Here is an 18,617-nt window from a genome sequence, read left to right on the forward strand (position 1 = left end):
GGTGATTTCTCATTTTAAGTGAAATAGTAAATTTGGGACAATAAATTTACCTAATAGCTACGATAGTTATTTATGACAAAATGAGTGGACTTTTTATTCAAAATTAATTCATAAATTGACTTTATTAAATTAAAGCTACCCAATGAATGCAGACCACACTTCTAAAAAATAAGATAATAAAGTAAGATATTTAAAATAAAATAAAGTCAATTTGACTATTTCTTTTTCTTTAATTAGAATTCAGTCCTAAATTGATTTTTCAATCAATTAAGATCAGCCAATAGCATTATCTTTTATTAATTATATTTTGAACTTTGTTAAATTCAAAATATAAAATTAAAAAAATTGTTAAATTGTTATTATTTAATTTAAGTGACTGGAGATGAAACATCAACAGGTATAGGAAATAAGAGAAAAAATATTTCCCTTTATCCTCCAATTAAATTGGTATAGAAGTGGATGATTCACCCCGAATTTATATAATTGTTTGGGTTATATGAAAAATTTTCTATTCTCTAACCTCTTTTTATAAAAAATGTGTTTTTTTACCCAATGGGTGCAGTTCAGTTGGTTCCTTGGCGCTGAGTTAGTGGGGGTGGACATGTGTTCAGTTCCCGCTGAATGCATTCTTGGGGAGGGGGCTGAACCTTTAGCCATCACTGACGCCTGCACTTCGGATTAGTCCCATAGTCGGCTCAAAGAGTCGAAGCTTGTGGGGATACCGGAGGGAGCCAACTCGCCTCAAAGAGGTAATTAGGGTTGGATAACTCCAAAAAAAAATAAAGAAATGTGTTTTTTTATTTCTATGTTTAAGAAAAAAAATTGACAAGAATATATATTTGATAACACAACTTATTTTTATTCTATATGAAAGAAAATATATATTTAATGAATAATATATATTTAATCCTGATAATACATTTTACAATGTGTATATTTAATAAAAGTGTCCCAAGAAAAATTAAAAATATTTGTTTATTTCAATAAATTTGTGTTTCTAAACTACTGGTTTTTTTTGGGAAAAAAAATTGTTATTGAATATTATTTTTAACCATTTTTTTTTCTCAAACTAAAAATAAACGTGTTTGAAAATATTATCATACATACCCTTATAATTTTAAAGTTTGGAGGAGTTCTCTTTGGTTAGTAAACCCCATGGAGCCGAATTTGGATTTAACAATAACAGGTGTATTATATGTTTTTTATTTTAAGCAGTGTAATAATTTCCTTTAGAATATTGTAAGATGCAAATACCTATATTTCAATCTTTTTAACAAAGTATTTATTATCTCTCTCTTTGACATTTATGCTTTATACCACCAAACGCAAACTGTAGATAACTTTAGTTTTTAACTACCAAGTTATATTTAACTTCCAAGTTGAAAGAGATTGAAGAGGAGAAATATGAATAGAAGTTGAGTTCAGAAGCATACAATACAAAGATGTATGCCTCTCCGTTCTATGGGCATATCATGAAATTGTGGAGAAATGGTGATAACGGGAAACAAGATGCATAGATAGCCTGACAAAGCACCTCCTTTTTAAGTGCACAAAACAGATGGCAGAGTAAAAAGGACATTAAAGTTAAATGAGTTTAATCATTACATTATATTCCTCTCAGCAACATTAGAATTTAACCAACCCTTTACAGTATAATAAATAAGCATCTTCAGACTGTGTATGCTTGCTGAATTGTGTCTATGTCAAGCCCCTTCAATCTCACAACTGATTCTACATGACCTTTTAGTGTATGAAGTTCTCTTAACCTGCATGCAATTCATAGGAAATATAAAAAAAAAAAATACATAACTATGGTTTATGGGGAACCAATTTAATTTAAATAATGTTAGCCACGAGAAAGACACAGAAGTGATATGTCTGATCTCGTTCCCTAGGAGAAATAGTAGTTAACAAAGGTGTTTGGTACTCTTCAAAACTTTTTTTTTTATTATTATTTTGCAGCTTATATCAACTTGCACGGAATATATGAAATAACAAACTCTTACAAATATTATGAAATATGATTATTAACTTGTATGCTTGCATAGAGGCTCTTTCAGTTATGAGTGCAATATTTTAAAGTTTACCACCAACTCAATTCCTTTATAAAACAAAAACAAATAATTTATAACATCTGCGTACCTTGCAATTTCGGCTCTCCTTTTGGCTTCCTCAGCCATTTGACTGAGTTCGCTGACATGTGTGCGCTCAGTGAACATCTTGGTATCGGGTGGTTGTAATCCATGCAATGTTCTTTGTGCATGTGCCCATTGAAGTTCCCGTTGTTCCTTCCCAAAGTCCTTTTGCCTTGTGAATGCAATCTGCATGACAAAAGCAGAGACTAAAAATTAACACCAACCTTGGATTTAATTAACTTAAACAAAACAAACTCTACTTACCCTTTTCTCAATGACAAGATCCCAAGCCCTTCCGCTCAAAGCATAGCGAATGAAAAACTTAATGAAATCAAGTGGGATGTAGAATATTAAGTTATATAACCATATTACACCAGCCCAACCCCAACCTATTCCTTCAATTGCAGCAAAGCTCCAGCTTGCATATACAGCAATCAAAGTGGCAATCTGCACACAACAAATCCATCACCAAACTTGATGCAATAAAAAAAAATTGTTACAACATAATAAATGGTTATGTGGCTTACCAGTTGAGCAACAATAAAAGCAGCCACCAACAATAAACCAGGACGCTCAACATATGACCAACCTCGAGATCGAGTTACAAATATAAGAGCCTGACTAATAGTGCTCACTTGAAGATAGATTGCAGAGGCAAGTTTTCGGAAATCATCATGAGCAGTTTTTTCTAGGCTTGAGACCCCAAACACTCGCTGAAAACATAGCAGGCAAGATAAAAACAACGGACTATCCAAAACAATCAAAAGCCAAATGCAGAATCCAATGAAGGTCATAAATTGACATTAAAATACGCATAATTAGAAGAGGTTAGATCATCATAATAGTAATGAGTCCTAGCATAGCTGCCATATGGGATGAAGCAAACATGCATGGATGTCACAATAAAGAATACTATGGGATGGTAGTAGTCATAGCAGACATACAGGGAAGAAATCTGTTTTGTATGCTGCCCAAAAGAATATGACTGTCATGATAGCCAAGTAACTTCCAAGCACAACGCCAGTAGTAAATATCTCTGCTAGCTTCCAGCTATCTGGCAGAGGTGATGGTTTTACCCGATCTTTTGAAATAGTCATAATAGTACCTACAATGTTGAAGAAATGTTAGCCACCAATGAAGCTCAGGATCACATATATAGAAGCATGCTGCAGGCAACAAGCAGAGGGGAAACAATGACAAAGAAAAGAAACGACAAACCATCATTTAGGATGGCAATAATGAGCACCATAAAGGGTGGAAAGTCAAACTTCCATATGAGAGCCAGCAACATGAAACCAAGCTGTAAGCATGTCAAACATGTAGAACACAGTAGAAAAAATTAGACCCATCTAGTAATTACATTGTCAAGTGTCAACAATGCCACATCAGGTAGAAATATAGATCCCAGAGTTCCAAAATAATTCACTTACCACAATACGAATTGTAATTGAGACTGCATAAATCTGCATGAAAGAAGACACAAGTTAATCAAATGACAGTAAATATAATTAGCACTCAGATCACCCCAAAAATTATTTTAAGCTTGATGGAGTATTACAAAGGCAGAAGTAACGACGATATAAGTGATTTCAAGAGATGAAGAAAAATTGTTAAGATAACAGCAGTAATTCAATTGCTTACCGTATAATTTTTCATTCTCTGGAAGATAGCTCGGCTGGTCAAAACAGCACTTATAATAACACTAAGGCCAGGTTCTGTTAAAACAATATCAGATGCACTACGAGCTGCATCAGTAGCATCAGCAACAGCTATACCAATGTCAGCCTTCTTGAGGGCAGGTGCATCATTCACTCCATCACCAGTCATTCCACAAATATGTTTCCTGGCTTGCAAGCGTTTCACAATCTCATACTTGTGCTCTGGCCAAATTTATAAACCAACTAACATGAGCAAAGAATTATATAATACTAAATCACTACTACTAATCATTAATCTGCCATCCAACACATGCCCAACAATGAGAAAAATTATACATTGCAATAACAACTTAGAAGCATACCAGGAAATACACCAGCGAATCCATCAGCTTTTTCTATTAGTTCGTCAATGGGTAAGGCAGCAATGGATTCATCCTTATCTTGCCCAAGTAACGCAGATGAAGGATACATATTGGTACCCATTCCCAAGCGACGGCCTGTTTCCTTTCCTATAGCTAGCTGATCCCCTGATAAGAAAAAAGAAGATATATAAATGGCAACAAGAATGAAGATATGGTGTTAATAATTTCAAACATAAATTATATTGTTGGCTATGTTGAAAAACAGATCCTTTACTCTGAGTGCACAACGTAAGTTAATTTCCAGAAATTCCATGGATCGCATGATTTTTTTCAGTACATAATGACAACGATACTCAGGTTGTGAAATTGTTGCCCTTCAGTCAACCCATCTAAAGCAAAATCTTTCATCTTGCAGTCCCAATTTGTTTTAACTTATAAGTACAATCATAATTCTGAACAATAAGTAAGACCAAGTTTATATGGTCAATAACATTCACGGAATCCCAGAATAACAAGCAAGATAACTCATGTCGCAGGACTACAGCCTTTCATAGGACTCAGATTGCATCAGTTGCTTACATAAATACAACAGCTTGTTCCTAATCCTTTAAAAGTAATTAGTTATAATGAATAATGATTTCAGTACCATAATACAAGGAAGTCAAAGGTGTTGACTATCGTATGTAATATACCTGTAATCATTTTGACATTTACTCCAAGGTTTAGTGCCCTCCGTATTGTTTCTGCACTATCATGCCTAGGTGGATCAAAGAGAGGCATAAGGCCAATAAATTGCCAAGGACCTCCAGCACTCTCCTTCGTTCCATCTGGAACTTCCTGTATAAAATGTTGAAGCCTACATAACCATTTATAGCTTAAAACATAGGTATAATGCACCAATTGATTAAGCAATGGATCAATTACCTGGTATGCTACAGCAAGAGATCGTAAACCACGCTCTGCAAACTTGTCTATCACTGCATGAACTCTACGTTCAATGTCTGACTTATTTTGCGCAAGATTTAGGATCTAACAACCATGGTACAAATCACAATGAGAATAAGTGAGACCAAATATTAACGTAAAATTATGTAAACAATGTTCCTAAATTACCTGTTCTGGTGCTCCCTTGCTTACTCTATGCATTTTACCATCACGATCAATATAAGTCAATGCTGTTCGCTTATCAGTAGGATTGAAAGGAAGAAAATGTACTTCTTGTATACCAGCACGTGCCTGAGGTAGCAGTAAGTTAGAAAACAAAAAAGCTACACCAACTTGAATTTACAAAAACTAATGTGAATGTGAAGATTAGATCAAAGACTAACCTCCTTTGGATCAGCCAGCATCCCAACTATGGCCGTATCAATTGCATCTTGATTCTCAAGTCTGGAAGCTTGAGCAGCCATCAAAACAACAGTATCTGGATCCACTCCTTTTGCAAAAACCTTATTTGTTTAAATAAGAATATTTAGAACAAGAGCATATGAAACCGACAGAGACAATCAGCAAAAAACAGCATTCACCATCCAACCTCAATAAGATTTTTGTCTACAGTAAGCTTATTTAAAGTTAGAGTCCCAGTCTTATCACTGCAAAGCACATCCATGCCTGCCATCTCTTCAATGGCTGTCATCCTCTTTGTGATTGCACCCTGCAGAAATTTTACCCATTAGTTATTACTTACACATGTCCAACCAAGGTGCTCAACTGAAAGAACCTGACTAACCTGCTGAGATAGCCTATGAGAACCAATGGCCATGGTCACTGACAGAACTGTGGGCATGGCAATTGGAATTCCTCCAATAAGAAGTACAAGGAGGTTATCAATTCCAGGACGATAGGCTCGGTCTTGGATGGGATACATAACAATAATCTCAATAACCATCCCCACAGCAATTGAGCAAATGCAGAAGTTCCCAATTGCAGTCAAGACCTAAATGACAGCAGAAAATAGAGAAAAAAAATTTGAAATCAGAATTCTGAATATTAATTAAACTGCAAGGAGAAAGAAAAAAAAAAAAGGTAATGTTCTCTCGTGTTACCTTTTGAAAGTGACCAACTTGATTGGTAGTATCTACAAGGTGAGCAGCTTTGCCAAAGAAGGTATGAACACCAGTAGCAATGACCACAGCTTCAATCTCTCCTTGTTTGCAGGTAGAACCAGAATATACACCATCACCAGGGCCCTTTGTTACTGGCAGGGACTCACCTGTGAGTGCAGACTGAAAAGTACAAAGCATCGAATGACAAGGAGGGTAATTGAACCATTAGGCATGTGATGGATTAAAATAGCAGAAATTATATGACAGATATAAGAATATATATATATATATATCAGAGCACCCACCTGATCAATTTTCAAAGGATCCCCTTCAAGAAGACGAGCATCTGCTGGTACAATATCTCCAAGTTTGATGCTGACTATGTCACCGGGAACCAGGACCGCAGCATCATGCTCACTCCACCTACCATCTCGAAGAACCTTTACAAACACACTCACGAGAAATAAATCCATAAGTAAAGGAGAAACAAAAAAAAAGATTCCTTTTCAGATGCAAAGATTCTAATGTATCAATATGAATATGGAATCCATACAGCCACACAGTATTAAAATTAAAATAGAAAAAAATGACACTGAATTTGACACCTTGGCTTTTGGAGCGAGACGAGCCATGAGAGCTGCTGCAGCATTACCAGCATTGTTCTCCTCAATGAAACTGATAGTTGAATTGATGACAAGCAAGGTGATGATACCCACAAAGTCTTGCCAATCAGGAGCCTTCCCCTGCATAAAACATATATATATATAAGGAACAAGTTCAAATAATCAACCTACAAACACACCTCCATTGCTACTAAGAACTCCCAAAAGCTGAGAGTGCACACTCACCCCTCCATTTGCAAGCGCAATTGCCATTATAGCAGCTGCCTCCATAACCCAAGACAGAGGATTCCACATGAATCCCAAGAACGTCAAGAACTTGTTCTCCTGAACAACACCCAGAAGATAATTTACCATAAAAATTCCATTTTTTTTAAGTGGGACTTGATCAATGAGAGAAAAGAGAGTACCTTTTTCTCCTCAAGCTTGTTGTGGCCAAAAATGGCCAACCTCTCCTCAGCAGCCTCACTGGTGAGACCTTCTCTGCTACATCTCAGATTATCAAAAACCTCCTCAATGGGTATGTTCTCCTGCAATCACAAAAGTTAAAGAGTAAAAAAAAAAAGAGAGAGACCCATCAATGAAACAAAGAGACATAACAAGGAACAACAAACAGAGAAATGGAGTGATTCAGATCTATGTTACCAAATCCACAGCTTCCTTTAACACAGCCTCCAACACTTCAGGCTTGTCTCCCATCTTCTTCTTCTTCTTCTTCGTCTAACCTTCTCTCTATCCCAATCTCTAAGCCACCAACTTTCTCTCACTACAAAAACCGTTCAGAAATGAAGAAGAGCTAACGTGGGTGGAGTGTGCACCAACCTTAAGAGGTGGCAGTAAGTACAAGTAAATATAAAAAGTATGCAAACTAGAAAGGATGTATGGTTATGGGTAGGAGTAGGAGTAGTAGGACAACCTAATTGTGACCCCAAAAAAGTTTGGGATCAAAGATTGAAACCATGTACAACTACAACCACTCTTCACACACCCCAGAACAAAAAAAAAGAAAAAAAAAAAACACAAACAGAAGCTCCTACCTGTATAGCCTTGTGCATATGCAAGTTAAGCAACCATGTTAAGAGTAGTACATATACAGAGTAACATATTGAGCCACTCCTTGAGTAAGAGTCACCTTTTTATTTTATTTTATTTTTTATTTATAAAAATTTAAGTGAAGTTAAATATCGGTATTTCATCTTAACCCCAAACTCCTTGAGAATTTACAAACAAACAAAAATTATATATGACTCACTAATAAAGTACAGTCAAGAACACATGCCATTAAAAGGTATAAACCAAACTCTTAGAAAACTGTCTAGTTCTCTCTCTTTTTTACACAATGGATCTAATTGCAAATTCAGGTAGAACGAGATAAAAGACAAAATAGATGGGCCCTACAATTTTGGAAATTACAAAAATTCACTTCTTGAGTTTATCTTTTGTGATCTAATTGTATTTAAAGAGTTTTTTTTCAATATTTTCAATTTATTTTTTAAGAACATCAATACTTTCCATAATTTTCCATTAGTATTTTTAAGTTTGTTTTTGACTTTTTGAAATATATATATTTTAAGGGTTTGATGTTTTTTCATTAAGTTATCTTCACTGAGATCAAATCAATGTTATTTTGCAGTTGAAAAATTAAAAAATTATAATGATAAAAACTAATATAACTTTACGATAAATTATAATTATAAAAATTTATTTTTCTCAATCTCAAAATATTATCATTTTAGTCTTACTAAAAATAACTTATCTCTATTGAATTTAACCTCATATTTTAATAATATTAACATTTAAATTTTTCCTTAATAATGCAGGCTTGACCATTAATTACTAACTGTGAAAGTCAATCAAAACAAAGTATCAGAAAAGCCTCACTAATAATATAAAATTAAAAAAATGAAGAAGTATGTAGCACCGATACGAACACGAGACATGATACGATACGACACTTCGACACGTTAATTTTAAAAAATGTTAGATTTCGACATGTTAGGACACGTTTTGATATTAAATATTACTTTTAATTTATGTAATGTATACTATATTTAATACTCAATAATTTAATCAAAAAATAAAGTCAAACTTATAATACTTATAAATTTTGCAAAGAAATAGAAGATATCCTAAATATTTATATTAAATTCAATAAAATAATAATAGTAATCCAACGAATCTAATAATTGAAACTAAAAACGCAATGCAACGCAACTTTTGAATCTTTTTTTGAGTCTATATAACACGTGTTGGAGTGTTAGGGAGTGTCGGAGAGTGTCGGGAAGTGTCAGACTTGACACGTTAGAGTTTTTGAAGTATCGGTGCTTCATAAGAAGTACTAATCTTTTTGGTAATGATAATGACAATTCCAAATAGAGTTAATTATTTTTCATTAATTTTGTATTATTTTTTATCCTTTTCATTAGTTCTCCTTTGACAATATATGTATATTGGGAGATTCCTTTTACTGAAAAATTAATGAATTTTTTATATGTTTTTTTTTTAAAAAAAAGGTATTAATCCCTCGTCTTTTATCTTTGTGACGTATATTATGTTTTAATAAAATTAATGCCTTATTTTTTTTCTTTAAAAAATAAAAAATAAAACTCTTGAACGACAATGAATGCTACTTCTTCTCAGCTAATTAAACCTGGTTGCTGATAAACGCTTAGGTATAATGTATCAGTTTTATCGTTTCAGACACGCAAAGAGTGGTACAGATATAATTGAGAAGGAGTCAGAATTATTTTACACTAGCGTAAGTTATGCTCTTAATTTTGTCCGTTGATCCCACTTATATCAAAGGGCTCTAATTTTTCAGTAATGTGAGTCATTGGATACAAGTGGATCAATAGTCAAAATTGAGTGGAAAACTTCTAACTCTTACACCGGTGTAGAAATATCTTGCTCCATTGAAAAATAATGATATTTGAAGAGGATTATATTGACAAACTTTTTTTTTTACAAACTATATAATTTTTACCTATAAAACTTTATCTGCAAGATATATTGTAATTTGTAAGAATTTATAAATAGGAAAAGTGTGTATCATTTTAAAGGACATAAAATTGTGTGTCATTTTGAGTGAGAGAAAGAAATAAATCATGAGAGAGAGAGTTGGAAAAAAAAATTTAAAGATATGGATCTTACCTTTTTATGAGAGTAAAAAATGTAAAGTGTGTCATTTAAAGATACACCTTTTTTCCTTTATATATATAACATGCCCATCATATTTTACAAAGAGTTTTATAAAAGTTATGTTGTAAAAAAAGCGATTGTGTAATGTTATAGAGATTCGTTTTGCGTGTCATAATTTTTTCTTTTTCTTTTTTCTTCAAAAAATGTGGGCCCTACTAGATGTTGTGTGTGTAAAAAAGTTTGTTGTGTCATGTTAAATGACAAATACAAACCCTTTTTACAAATAGCTTTTTGTAAAATGAATTATTTATAAATGGATGTGTTCTGTCATCTGTGGCGTGGTACGGTGCAGTGCGGCGCGGAAAAGAGGGTAGAGGTTGGACCATTAGCCTTTAAGAATTTGCCAGCTGCCGCACATGCATGCTCTTATCTCAACTCATCCTTCTCTCTTCTTTTCTATGATTGTTTTTTTAATAAATTCTTTCTATGATTTTTTTATCCATCACAAATTATCTGATTTTTTTTTCTTTTTCTTTTTTTTAGACGAAGAATTTTGGGGGGGGACAAATACAGACAGTGAGATGATATAAAAATGTATATAGAGGGAATACAATAACATTATAACATGAGCTAAGTTATATTTATAAATTTTTATAAAATACAAGTAGTACATGCTTAACTAATATATATTAATTATGGCAAAAAATTATTCTTATGTCACATGATATAAGTTTTTTCTCATACACATTTTTTGATAATTGTGTCACCTTATTCTTTTCTTTTCTTTTCTTTTCTTTTTTCATGTGGTGCAGCCTACTAATTTGTCTCTATGACATGAGATAATTATCTCCTTTAACATGAGATTAATAAAACTCATTATTTATTGTACATAATATAATTTATAAGAAATTATAATTAAAAAGTTTTTAAATATAATTATATTGTTATAATATAACTAAAACATGAAATGCGGAACAGTACGAATCAAAACATGTTATGACAACTTTCAAAAAAAAAATGTTATATAAATGAAAATATAGTTAACTAAACTAATATACAGGTGAATTGCTACAGTCTGAAATTTTCAACTTTTTCGATTTTTTTATCAACTAAGGTATATTTAAAAGCCATATGCAATCTTAAAAATCAAATTCATTTAACCGTGACCGACTTATCTCAGCGACAGTTTTCTTCTTCATTACATACTTTTTATAATAAATAAAAACATTAAATAATAAAAATAAATTTTCTTTTATAATAAAACATATTTTGTATGTATTTGTTTAAAATCCATCAAACTTTTATTTAAAAATGGAAATATACTAAAGATATCATACTGTCACAGCATATGATCCAATTAATCTTTTTCCTATTTCAATGATTGCAAGTTTTTGGTATTTAGAATTGAGGCATAGTCAAAAAGTAAAGGAGAACTTGATACTTTATCTATTATTTATGGGAATAAAATTAATAATTTATGTAATTTTAAATAATTAGGTCAATTTAGACTAATTTAGATCTAGAATATAATAATTTTATAAATTGTTAGATTTAAATCTGAATTTGAAATAAAATGATGGTAAAAGTGTGTATCATTTTAAATGATGTCAAATTGTATCATTTTAAGTGAGAGAAAGAGATAGATAAAGGAGGACAGAGACCGGACAAAAAAAAATAAAAGTATAGATCTCACCTCTTTGTGAGAGTAAAATGAAATAAATTGTGTCATTTAAAAGGACAAATACTTTTTCCTAAAACTATTTTATAAAGTGTCAATGAAGGTTGATATATCTATTTAAATTTTTCCCTCACACTATTTGTAATTTTAATTTAATTTTTAGATTTTTTTTTTGGAGGCGATATATAATTTTATCATAAATTTTTAATGAGGTTAATGGTCTTCTTAAGGGCGTCTTTGTTTTTAATTTAAATTTTTATTTAATAAAAAAGTTATTTTATAAAATAAAAGAAACATGTTTACCAAAAAAAAACATTAAACATAGAAGTACTGTAAAGTTAATGGAAAAAACTATTCTTATGCTTTATGAGATAAATTTTTTCTCCTACACATCTTTCGATCATTGTGTTACTTTTTTATTTTTTTTATTTTATTTTTTAGGTGGTGAAGTCTATAAATTTGTCTTTATGACATGAGATAATTTATCTCCTTTAACGTGATATTAATAAAATCCAAAGTTAATTGAGAAAATTTAAGAAAGTAGGGGAAAAAAATGTCTTTTGCTCATTTTCTTAATTTTATTGTGCAAAATCGATTCCTTTGAAGCCATGAGGAGACACCTTCGGATAGACTGATTTAACATGCGGTATCAAACTTTAAAAGTTATGAGAATCAGTGATAGTGACCACATCCCTTTCGCTTTCCCTTACTATTTCTCTCCCCTTTTATTCCGCATCTCTTTGGCCCTCTATTTTGCCTTTTAAAATTTAATTTTTAAACTTTGGGTATATTTTAATATATGATGTTGTCTCTGTGCGCATGCGACTTATATGCGAAAAATTATTATTATGTTATAAAAGATAAAATTTATCTCTTATATATATAATATATATATATATATATATATATATATATATGTGTGTGTGTGATTTTTTTTTTCTTCCCATGATACTTATAGTTATAGACACCACATACTTTTGTAATCCCATAAAATAATTGTGCAATTTTGATCTTAAAGGTCCTATGTAAGATTTGTAATTTTTTAATCTATTTATCTGTCCTTCAATTTATATTACCACTTGAATCAATTCACTATATTTGAGTATAGTTTTCAATTTCATAAAACAAAACTATTTTTTTAGGAAATCAAATCCTCCTCGGATAAGCCATCGAGAAAGCGATATTGAAAATATTTCTAATACCGAAATCTAGATATGAATAATATGATTTCCAAATTTCGATTTTGCCTTTCATACTCAATTTTAAAAATTATTCATTATTATTTCTTCGAATAAATATCGAGAAAGATATTTTTAGTATTTTTTTTTGGCGATATCGTAGCTCTTTACTTTAATGAGAACACTCTGTCGTTAGCACTGAAAAAAGAATGATGTGACACCCAAAATATTTGCGCATAAACTTTTACAATTACTTAACTGATCATAATATCTTCTGCGGCAAAAATTCCGTACTAGCGTAAATTTTCAAAAGAATCTCCGCGCTGAGACACATCTGTAAAGAATGACGAGAGTAAAGTAGTCAAACACGTAGGTTTGACTGGCGGGACTGGACTCGCCACATACAACGACGTGATCAGGAGCCACGTAGGATGTCTGCATCTCTCCCGCCACTTGGTCTGACTCATTTGAGTCCCGCCATATGAGTTGGCGAGACACACTAGCCACATAGGATGTCTGCATCTCTCCCGTCAATAGGTCTGACTCATTTGAGTCCCGCCATATGAGTTGGCGAGACACACTGTCATCCGCCACGTGCCTTGACGTGTCTCACTCATTTGCACCTTATCCCTGCGCACCTTCAAACCGTCTTCTTCTCTCCTCTCTTACCTGGTTCCTCCATTTTCGTAGCTCGGTTGTGGAGCAATTGTGGGAAACAAATTTTCGTTGGCCAAATTTTCTTCTCCCGTCCGTTGGCACCTGAGCTGAAGCAAAGTGTGCACGTTCTCATTTTTTCCCCTTCCCCGTTTAGTACTCTCTGGACCACAGGTACTTGATTCTTTTATATCTGTGTAATATTATTTTTTAGGGGTTAAGGTGTTGTGTATCTGCATTATTTATAGGTGGATGTAGTTTGTTTTTTTTAAGGGACCACAGGTTTGGTGGTTTTTTTTTGTGTATCTGCATTATTCCATTTGTGTATCTGCACGTTCTCATATTAATTTTTTTGCATGTGTTTTTTAATTAATGAATGTTGCATGTGGTGTATTCATTTGGAGAGATATATGTGTTTTGAAATTGTTTTGATAATTAAGACAAAAATAAGGTGGCATGAAAGGAAACTGATGTAGCCCTAACATTATATCTATAAAATAAAATGAAATGGTGTTTTAGTAATTAATAAATTTGTTTTAATTAGTAAAAAGTGGCTCATTTGTTTTGCCTAATTAATAAATTAATTACTAATATTAAGCAAATTATGTAATTAGTAGTATTGTTGTAATGTTATTAATTCCCCTTTTCAAATATTTTGCATTAATGAGGAAAAATATTTTTGGAAACCTTAGGCATCAAAAAATTATTCCTAACATAATTAGTAATCAATGTAATTTGGCTTTTGGAAAACAGTAATTAATGTAATAATTATGTAGTAATTTTAATTAGTGTTTTAATTAATAGTAATCATATTTAAATTTACAATGCTTTATAATCCATGTTAGGAAACTAAGTTTTTAACATTGAAAATTATAAGCATCAACCTGAAATAGTAATTTTGATTTAATATATTTATAATTATTACAATTTTTATTTATGGGAATCGTAATAATTGTTTGAATAAATATATAATTGCAGTTTACATGTTAATGAATAAAACCTTCAAAAAAAACATATTAGCTCAAATTAGTAACAACTAAAAAAGTAATTAAATAGTCATTACAATTTATTGAATTAGTTAAATACATGCAATTAAATCTTTTATACAAAATTATTTATTAACATTACAATGTTCCAGTCATTTAATTACTGTATATTTGCCAAAATTAATAACTTCGACAATATACAGTAGTAAATACATTGTAATTATTTTCGATATGTTGTTGTAATTATATTTGCAGTCATATTTTATTAAATAGTAATTGTAATAGTAGCTTAATTATGTAGTCCGTATATTTATTGATTAATTTTGCAAATTGTTGTTAGTTAAATGGCTAGTCATCAACCTCGCATTGACCCCGGTCCGAAAGAGTGGGGTGTACTGGATGAAGATGTGCAGCAATGTCACAGATCGCAGGTGGTGTGGAATGAGGGACATTTAAAGTCTCTTAGTGTTAGACGAGCCTTAGAGGGTAGGGGAATTAGGGATGTGCATAACCCAGATGACATCCCCCAAGACCTGCAGCAGCATTTGATGCGTGCAGGTTTCTGGCATGCGGCTCGCATGAGAAGATTACCGGTATGTTTCAGTTATGAATTTTATTTTGTTTATTACAAGTTACCAATAATAACAACCTTTATATTTTTTTACTTAAATGATTGTTGGCAGATTGACCATAGGCTGATTACTGCACTGGTCGAGAGGTGGCGGCCAGAGACTCACACATTTCACATGCCTGTTGGAGAGATGATTGTCACTTTACAGGATGTTGAGGCCATTTTAGGTTTACGCACTGAGGGTCGGGTGGTTTCTGGCTACACCCATGGGAACTGGGCGGACGTAATCACGCAGTACATGGGAATATCTCCACTTGCAGCTGATTTACGACATGGGAACCTTAAGATGGGTTGGTTGACTCAACATTGGGGTCAATGGGCTGCGCATTCAGCTACACACGAGGGACAAATTAGGTACACTCGTGCGTATCTTATGCGTCTCTTTGGAGGTTTTTTGCTGTGTGACAAGTCAAGTTCAGTAGTCGCTTGTCGGTACATTCAATTATTAGATGGGGACTTTGAGGATACCAGTATGTATAGTTGGGGATCTGCGGTACTCGCAGTACTTTTTCGTGAACTATGTCAGGCAACATCTTCAGGGGCCAGTGATATTGGGGGATGTACGTTGTTGTTGCAGATATGGGCGTGGAGCAGATTTCCTACCATAGCACCGCCTATTCCCTTACCAAGTGACCCAGCCGATCACTATGGACGACGGTACACTATAACAATTGTTTTCACCATCATTTAAAATTTTTTTGTACCATTTGCCTATCATTCATTTGTGTGGTTTGTTGTATTATGTTTTATAGGTTTAACAATGTCGTATCGCGGCGACACCAATTTCACCTGAAGGATTATCGGATTGAGCTTGATCAAATAGGAAGAAACACGGTACGAATGATTAATTTTGTTGGTTTTTATTTCCATCCTATTATATCGTGTTCTGTGGCTTACAAATATTTGCTTCTTATAGGTTGTCTGGGAGCCATATAAGGAGGTTGGCTATGAGTTTCTCGGGGCAAATCCTCACATGCAGAACTTGTGGAGGGCTGTTACACCTGTACTCGCCTTCCACATTGTCGAGATGCACCAGCCTGACCGTTGCATGCGGCAATTTGACATGCATCAACACATCCCTAGACCTGCCGGTCGGTTGAGAGGTGCACATGATCTTACGTTACGTGGTAAGATCACTGAAAATTGGGAAGCGAAGATGGCCCCCCACATACATTTGTGGAACACTAGACATGTGACCATATCTTCGTCCACACTCGTCGTAACTTCGAGTCCATTTCTCCTTTGGAGCAGCCTCAATCCACGCAGCGACCTCTGGACTAATGCTGCAGAACTCGGCATACGCAGCATCAAAGTAGTCTTTATTTGCAATATATCCTGCAAGAAAAAACACACTATAATATACAAACGGACCCAATCGACAAAGGATATACAACATTTTATGTAACTAGTTTGCATATATAACCTAGCTTCTTTAGAAAACCCTTCATGTATTGATCCTTGAATCGTGTATTAAAATTGCTCCCTACATGACGAAGGCAAAACACATGGTATGCATTAGGAGGTTGCCATCCAATGTCTGGATTGGCCACTGCTGATAAAATGCTTTTGTGTCGATCCGAAATAAGGCTTATACCAGTCTTATTGGTTACATGCATTCGGATGGATGCCAAAAAATATTCCCATGCATCTTTTGTTTCACTTTCAACGACCACAAATGCAATTGGCAAGACCTCATTGTTTCCATCTTGCGCTGTGGCGATCAATAATGTCCCTTTATATTTACCGTACAGATGCGTACCATCGACCTGTATGACTGGTTTACACCATTTAAACGCCTCCCGACATTGACCGAAAGTCCAGAAAACACGTTGAAAAACCCTGGACCCGGTAATAACTTGTCCATTCATGACACACGGTCCATGTTGAATATGGTAAACTGACCCCGGAGAAAAATTCAACATGTGTGCGAACCATCTTGGCAGGAACGCGTATGACTCGTCCCAATCTCCGTAAATCTTAGCAATTGCTTTCTGCTTTCCCATCCACGCCTTCCTGTAAGAAACATTATATCCAAAAAGAGCAGTAACCCGTTCTTGTATCAAGATAACGGCCACCGACGGCGAAGCCTTCACCATGTCTGCATACAGATATAGAGCATATTTGTAATTAGTAATAATATCGGCCTTCACATGATAAACTCATAAATTGTCCCAGTACGATAACTTCAACAATGTATAGTACCTAGAATGGCCTCAGATATAAAATGTGAATCAAGTTGTTTGTGATCTTGAGAAAGGGTTGTGCTGACACAAGAATGTTTTCCAACCCATTTACTGACTACCCAGCTGTTGCTATTCTTCGGTTTAATTGCCCTTACTCGCCAATTGCAGCCTTCTTCATGCTTATGGCATTTCATAGACAACTTTATGGTTGTACTTTCAACCACTACACCTTCTTGATGCTCATTCATGCAGTAATGTTTTATAGCAGCTTGAACATCGCTCTTTGACCGAAACTCTTGTTTCACATACATTTCGTCTCCTCTTGTCCACGGACCACGACCTAAGCCTTCAACATCCAATATGTCTTCGTTCGGATAATCAAAATTAACAGCCTCATAGTGTGGGATGTCATCCCAAAATGGTGTCATATCTACAAAAAAATACAAAAACAAATTTGCCAAATATTAAAGTGATTATATAAAAAATTAATCATACAAGACGATACAAGACGTTCAATGGCTAACCTGATGATGATGGAATAACCGGATTATTGGACGTAGGGATAACAGTCTCCTGTGATATGGGATTATCATGATGTTCATCATCACCTCCATCACTATCATTCTGATCATGGTCATTTTCCAGTAGAGTGTCTTCATCTTCCTCCTCCTCTTCATTGTCAGGTTCAACATCTACCATATAGTCGCTTTCATCTCCACTTGCAATAGTTGATTGTGTGGGCTGGGGTTCCGATGACGACGACATTTGTGTCTGACTGTTAAGGTCCAACCCACGTGTCGGTATTGACATGTCGTCTGATGTCTCAATATCGACATATAACTCAACAAATTGAGATGTAGTAGAGTTTTGGACAAATGTTCCAAGAAAAATGTCAATGTCCTCATCATCAGTTATTTCTAAACCTGCATATTTTCGATTACCACATGGGACTCGACCCGTGACTGAAGAAATTACCTGATTTTGTTGCAACTTCAACTTCTGACGAATCTTCTGAAGTAGATCTTCAATGGACAAGCCTCGGACAATATACATTGCTCTTTTTTCCCCTTCGAATCTCAACCCGCCTACACTGTTAATTTTAGAACCATTATAATATACAAAAGACCGATATTGTTCCATTGTACTGTGTATTTATGCAAATAACACAAAAGGAGATCTGATGAAAGTAGAGATTAAAAAAAAGTAAATACAAACATTAAATACGCATTACAGCAACTCATACAAAAAAAATTACGACATTACAGCAAGGTCATACAACAAAATTTTAACACTACAAGCAAAGCAACTGATACAAACAAAATTACTAGAAGTCAAGAACCCGTCAGTCA

At 33.7% G+C, this 18,617-nt stretch overlaps 3 protein-coding genes across 6 annotated transcripts; 1 reads left to right on the plus strand and 2 right to left on the minus strand.

Moving 5' to 3' along the window:
• Positions 1-1,402: 1,402 nt before the first annotated feature.
• On the minus strand, positions 1,403-7,642 carry LOC133303024 (ATPase 11, plasma membrane-type-like). Of its 4 annotated transcripts, XM_061502855.1 has the most exons (22): positions 7,466-7,641; positions 7,231-7,350; positions 7,045-7,147; positions 7,003-7,010; positions 6,806-6,943; positions 6,506-6,640; positions 6,201-6,380; positions 5,885-6,091; positions 5,690-5,809; positions 5,484-5,603; positions 5,269-5,391; positions 5,080-5,184; positions 4,848-4,992; positions 4,156-4,320; positions 3,777-4,015; positions 3,566-3,598; positions 3,354-3,435; positions 3,080-3,240; positions 2,663-2,848; positions 2,400-2,582; positions 2,143-2,321; positions 1,403-1,766 (listed from the first exon to the last, which is right to left on the minus strand). In XM_061502855.1, the coding sequence occupies exons 1-22, from the start codon at positions 7,517-7,519 to the stop codon at positions 1,670-1,672; spliced, it is 2,883 nt and encodes a 960-aa protein (XP_061358839.1). In that variant the 5' UTR covers positions 7,520-7,641; the 3' UTR covers positions 1,403-1,669. The 4 variants fall into 4 exon arrangements, with proteins under 4 accessions (XP_061358839.1, XP_061358838.1, XP_061358837.1 ...); XM_061502854.1 differs by lacking the exon at positions 7,003-7,010 and having other exon boundaries at positions 2,663-2,844; positions 3,076-3,240; positions 7,049-7,147; positions 7,466-7,642; XM_061502853.1 differs by lacking the exon at positions 7,003-7,010 and having other exon boundaries at positions 7,049-7,147.
• Positions 7,643-14,798: 7,156 nt separating this feature from the next.
• Positions 14,799-15,878, plus strand: LOC133303017 (serine/threonine-protein phosphatase 7 long form homolog). Its single transcript, XM_061502846.1, has 3 exons — positions 14,799-15,047; positions 15,138-15,645; positions 15,838-15,878. Exons 1-3 carry the CDS (start codon positions 14,799-14,801, stop codon positions 15,876-15,878), a joined length of 798 nt encoding a protein of 265 aa, XP_061358830.1.
• A 327-nt stretch (positions 15,879-16,205) lies between these two features.
• LOC133303018 (uncharacterized) lies at positions 16,206-18,321 on the minus strand. The gene is made up of 4 exons (XM_061502847.1): positions 17,793-18,321; positions 17,288-17,698; positions 16,509-17,183; positions 16,206-16,420 (listed from the first exon to the last, which is right to left on the minus strand). The coding sequence occupies exons 1-4, from the start codon at positions 18,319-18,321 to the stop codon at positions 16,206-16,208; spliced, it is 1,830 nt and encodes a 609-aa protein (XP_061358831.1).
• Between the last annotated feature and the right edge of the window lie 296 nt (positions 18,322-18,617).

Source organism: Gastrolobium bilobum, unplaced genomic scaffold (genome assembly GCF_033153095.1).
Source record: "Gastrolobium bilobum isolate Gb01-03AN ecotype WA unplaced genomic scaffold, APGP_CSIRO_Gbil_v1 utg7742, whole genome shotgun sequence".
Classification (NCBI taxonomy): Eukaryota; Viridiplantae; Streptophyta; class Magnoliopsida; order Fabales; family Fabaceae; genus Gastrolobium; species Gastrolobium bilobum.

Bases quoted from the DNA above. Each gene is read 5' to 3' on its own strand.
- LOC133303024 (XM_061502852.1), bottom strand. From the start codon at position 7,519: ATGGGAGACAAGCCTGAAGTGTTGGAGGCTGTGTTAAAGGAAGCTGTG. The intron at 6,092-6,170 runs TTTCTTTCTCCT...GCTGTCATTTAG, and splicing joins AGAACATTACCTTTTTTTTT to GTCTTGACTGCAATTGGGAA. The intron at 2,322-2,399 runs GTAAGTAGAGTT...TTTGTCATGCAG, and splicing joins ATCTTGTCATTGAGAAAAGG to ATTGCATTCACAAGGCAAAA.
- LOC133303017 (XM_061502846.1), top strand. From the start codon at position 14,799: ATGGCTAGTCATCAACCTCGCATTGACCCCGGTCCGAAAGAGTGGGGT. The intron at 15,048-15,137 runs GTATGTTTCAGT...GATTGTTGGCAG, and splicing joins CTCGCATGAGAAGATTACCG to ATTGACCATAGGCTGATTAC. The intron at 15,646-15,837 runs GTACGTTGTTGT...TATGTTTTATAG, and splicing joins GGCCAGTGATATTGGGGGAT to GTTTAACAATGTCGTATCGC.
- LOC133303018 (XM_061502847.1), bottom strand. From the start codon at position 18,321: ATGTATATTGTCCGAGGCTTGTCCATTGAAGATCTACTTCAGAAGATT. The intron at 17,699-17,792 runs GTTAGCCATTGA...ATTTTTTTGTAG, and splicing joins GGTTATTCCATCATCATCAG to ATATGACACCATTTTGGGAT. The intron at 17,184-17,287 runs GTACTATACATT...ATCTGTATGCAG, and splicing joins TATATCTGAGGCCATTCTAG to ACATGGTGAAGGCTTCGCCG.